General features: G+C 45.7%; 1 protein-coding gene across 1 annotated transcript in view; it reads left to right on the top strand.

Moving 5' to 3' along the window:
* Positions 1-4338, top strand: part of arap1 (ArfGAP with RhoGAP domain, ankyrin repeat and PH domain 1) — a gene marked incomplete at its 3' end in the record, with an annotated part of 114937 nt that extends 110599 nt beyond the window's left edge. Inside the window, exons 33-35 of the mRNA XM_083772512.1 lie at positions 1218-1281; positions 1721-1900; positions 4318-4338. Coding sequence (XP_083628638.1) covers positions 1218-1281; positions 1721-1900; positions 4318-4338 — 265 coding nt within the window. The remainder of the gene's footprint in view (positions 1-1217; positions 1282-1720; positions 1901-4317) is intronic.
* Between the last annotated feature and the right edge of the window lie 380 nt (positions 4339-4718).

Raw genomic sequence — 4718 nt, 5'->3', positions numbered from 1 at the left:
TCTCAACATTGTAACACAAAATGACTAAGAAACTAAGAAATAATTATATTTGTATTATTAAGAACAGCAACACCAGCGGCAAGGTAGGAAATAGCATATAGAGTATGGACATTATTCACACTCAGCAGGCATTGATGTGCTCTGTGTGTGCGTGTGTGTGTGTGTGTGTGTGTGTGTGCGCGTGCATGCGTGTGCGTGATTCCTATGTCTCTCTACGCTGTAATATTAACCCATTCTGACCGGGCACCCGTTTTGGTGTCGGCATCATGTTATGCTTTAGCTATTTAAAAATAGCAGATCTACAAGCTCATATCGCGCCACCGAGTGGCGCGATACGAGCTTGTAGGTCTGCTATTTTTGAAAAATCGAAGACACTTTTAGAATCTGATCTCAGGTCAGAATGGGTTAATAATGAAACTGTCAGGATGTAATAGACATTTTTAGAATCTGATCTCAGGTCAGAATGGGTTAATTTAGAAGCAACACCTGCCGTCGGCAGCGTGAAGGAGGGGGGTACGTGTCTGTTTGGGTTAGCGCCTCACTGCTATCTGTTTTTCTCTGGGTTGTGATTATTTTCATAATTACTCCGACTTCTTCCCCTGTTGTTCTGTTTCCTGCTGTGCTCACATACTGTACCCCCTCGCACACAGGCACACGCAAAGGCACACGCACAAGTTTAACCCATTCTGACCTGAGATCAGATTCATACGAGGTTTCCGCCGGACACACACTGGTCTGATGAACCCATTCTGACCTGAGATCAGATTCTAAAAATGTCAGTCGCTCTTCGATTTTTCAAAAATAGCAGACCTACAAGCTCGTATCGCGCCACTCGGTGGCGCGATATGAGCTTGTAGATCTGCTATTTTTAAATAGCTAAAGCATAACATGATGCTGACACCAAAATGGGTGCCCGGTCAGAATGGGTTAAAATGTTTACTTGTTCAGTGCACCAATTACTACAATATACAATTTCCAATAAATATATCGGTAATAAATACGTGCCAAAGAATTAAATAATACTGCGTTTTGCGCTATGTCGCAAAAACCCTCGCTGTTGAAAATCGGGAAATTGCAGCTTGACGCTTGTGTGTGATATAACCAGTTAAAGCACAGTTTGTGTGTGTGCGTGTGTGTGTGTGTGTGTGTGTGTGTGTGTGTGTGTGTGTGTGTGTGTGTGTGTGTGTGTGTGTGTGTGTGTGCGTGTGCGCGTGTAGGTATCTGTGCTGTGACACTCACTCTGAAAGGTTGGAGTGGTTCGCTACCTTCCTCAGTCTCCAGGTGAGAAGACCCTCCACACACACACACACACAAACACACACACAGCAAAAATCTTTTTAACTTCCTGGGAGTAAGTGTAAGTGGTTCCATTGTACATGTTTACACACTCGTATAATTAAATTAATTTAAAAAAAGGTGCATTTCATCGTAAACTATAAACCTAGTCAAACCCATTTTGGGAGGGAACCCCTTTTGGTGTTGCATTATGTAATGCTTTAGCTATTGAAAAATAGCAGACCTACAAGCTCACGAGCTTGTAGGTCTGCTATTTTTGAAGAATCGTGAAAAGTGACATGAAAGTGTTTGAGAACAACTGACATAGAAAAACATAGCTTTTTCAAGAAAACAGTCCGGATTCAGAAGACATTTGTAGAATCGTTCCCAGGTCAAAATGGGTTAAGTGTGTGTGTGTGTGTGTGTGTGTGATCTTCTCCTGCAGTGCAACGGCGACGTGTGGCCAGCGGATGGCGCAGTGGTGCAGAAGACGTGCGAGAGCCCGGCGTCGCCGCGGAACAACCTCCACCACGGTTACCATGGTAACGTGTCTCTGATCCCGTTGCGCGGCTCTGAGAATGAGATGCGGAACAGCGTGGCCGCTTTCAGCCAAGACCCGCTCGCCGTGAGTCAACCAATCACTGGGGCCCATCCTGGGCGTTACCCCGGCCTATGGCGTAGCTCGCTCGCGATTCCCAACCCTGTGTGTGTGTGTGTGTGGGCCAGGGCCCCCTCTGGTAGCCTAAGAGGGTGTTGCAAGTGGGCCCCACAAATCATCAGCAAAACTCTACGATTTTTATGATAATTTAAGCACTAGTAGCCTATATTTAAAAAAAGTATAAATAATACATCGGTTCCGCCGAAAAGCAAAGCGATTGATTGATCACGCTGCCTGCCTCAATCTGACCGGTCAAGACCGCGACCCGCTGTGTTGAGCGGTCAGATATGGGTGGACCGCGAATGCTTCGTTCAGAGCCTTTTCAAGTGGGCCCGCCGCCCCGCATTGTCCAAGAGAGGTTGGGAACCGCCGGGCTACAGCTGTCGGCCAATCGGAGGCCTCCATACTGACCAGGTGGTCCACTGACCCCATTTTCTTTTACAATATTTTTCATGAATTGAAAACAAAACTCAATGGTAATTTTTTTTTGTAATTCCGGGAAGAAATAAGAAATTAGAAATGAAAAATCTTTTAAGAACTAGTGAAAATTGCCGGCTCGCAACGCGGCGCGAAGCGGGGGGGGAGGGGTTGGCGCCTGGTCAGGATCGAAACACCTCCGTCACGCGATTTATTTCACCATGTTGATTCCCTCTTTCATAATTGCTGGACCTGCTTGGTTTCTGCTTTCTGAAGCTGTCTGGGTGTTCTGACATCTCTCTCTCTCTCTTCTTTCTGACCATGAGGAGAGACTGAATGGGCTCTATCTATGCACACAGAATAACTCTTCCTACTTCCGGGCCGCTTCCCTATTTCCTGGTGTTGCCGATGATACTAGTTAAGGTTCTGTTCCATTTAGTGTAAAGTGATTCTCAAATTTTTGAATTACACACCCGTACAGGGCCATTTGGAACCCCACTCAAGGACAATTTGACTCAGACACACTGGTGTAGCAGAGTGTTTCCAGTGAGCCAACATGCAACAATAGCAGCACCCTGTACTCTATTTGACCAGAATGGAACAGAGCCTTCATTAGCATCATTAACACTGACTCTATTTGGACCAGAATGGAACAGAGCCTTCATTAGTATCATTAACACTCACTCTGTTTGACCAGAATGGAACAGAGCCTTCATTAGCATCATTAACACTGACTCTATTTGGACCAGAATGGAACAGAGCCTTCATTAGCATCATTAACACTGACTCTATTTGACCAGAATGGAACAGAGCCTTCATTAGTATCATTAACACTGACTCTATTTGGACCAGAATGGAACAGAGCCTTCATTAGCATCATTAACACTGACTCTATTTGGACCAGAATGGAACAGAGCCTTCATTAGTATCAGCTGTAACACCTGTGAAGGAAGTAGGGAAGGGAAGGGGCCAAAATTATTTCCAAAATGGCGTGTGTGCGTAGATAGAGCCCATTGCGGTTCTACTTGAAATGTGGGCCCAATTGGGCTGATAAATCTTTTCAGAACCGGAACCAACGGTTCGATTTAGTTCATTCTCACTCCAGAACTCCTCCCCAGTTTGATTATCAGCGGTCTAGCTCGTGTTTCTATATTCCATATACCCGTATTGTGCCGAATATAAGACGACCCCCATTTCTCAAAGACTCATTTGTGGAAAAAGAACATTGAATGTCAAGTAGTCTAGTCCCTGATTATAACATGACCCTGTTTTTTTTCCTTTGGAAAAGAACGTAGTCTTATATATTCAGCACAATTGGGTAATTATCCTCCCCTGCCTCCTCTGCTTTGGGACATCTTGACCAGACTGTAATTACAGTGTAGGAATGGAACCAAAATGGACCTTGTACACACAGTGTGCACACACACACACACACACACGCACACGCGCGCACACGCACAACATTTGTGTGCTCTAGTGGTGTTGTTGTTTTTCACACCAGCTGTGATGAAACGTCTTAACGAGCGGCAGAGGCAGCAGGATGACGGCTTTGATGACATGATGTCACGGCGTGTGTGCTTCTCTGCCTACGCACTGTGTGTGTGTGCATGTGTGTGTGAGTGTGCGTGTGTGTGTGCGCGTGCTTTTGCGTGCGTGCCGTGCATGCTTGCTCCTGAAGGAGAGAGAGACACACACACAGGAAGTGGGATTGTGTGTGTGTGTGTGTGTGTGTGTGTGTGTGTGTGTGTGTGTCATTATTCACATTATTCAGATTTTACCTCAGAGACATCACAGAGAACATCATGTGCCTCTCTCTCTCTCGCGCGCACACACACACACACACACACACACACACACACACACATACACACACTGTGCTCTCCCTAACGTGTGTGTCGTGCCTTCCACCCGTAGGTCTATTTCACACAATATGTATAATAAATAACATCTCCCTTTGTATCTTCCAGCTCTTTAGAGATGTCCGCTAAGGAACCTTTAAAGGAAGGTGAGTTGTTTTCATTCGCAAATAGTCCACAGCTGGCTAGTAGCCTACGACACCTTCAAATAGTCCACAGCAGTCTAGTAGCCTACGACACCTTCAAATAGTCCACAGCAGTCTAGTAGCCTACGACACCTTCAAATAGTCCACAGCAGTCTAGTAGCCTACGACACCTTCAAATAGTCCACATCAGTCTAGTAGTCTACGACACCTTCAAATAGTCCACAGCAGTCTAGTAGTCTACGACACCTTCAAATAGTCCACAGCAGTCTAGTAGCCTACGACACCTTCAAATAGTCCACAGCAGTCTAGTAGCCTACGACACCTTCAAATAGTCCACAGCAGGCTAGTAGCCTACGACACCTTCAA

Source organism: Protomyctophum parallelum, assembly GCF_964188405.1.
Source record: "Protomyctophum parallelum genome assembly, chromosome: 9".
NCBI lineage: Eukaryota > Metazoa > Chordata > Actinopteri > Myctophiformes > Myctophidae > Protomyctophum > Protomyctophum parallelum.
Note: the sequence above shows the minus strand (reverse complement) of the source record. Positions and strands in the feature narration are given on the sequence as shown.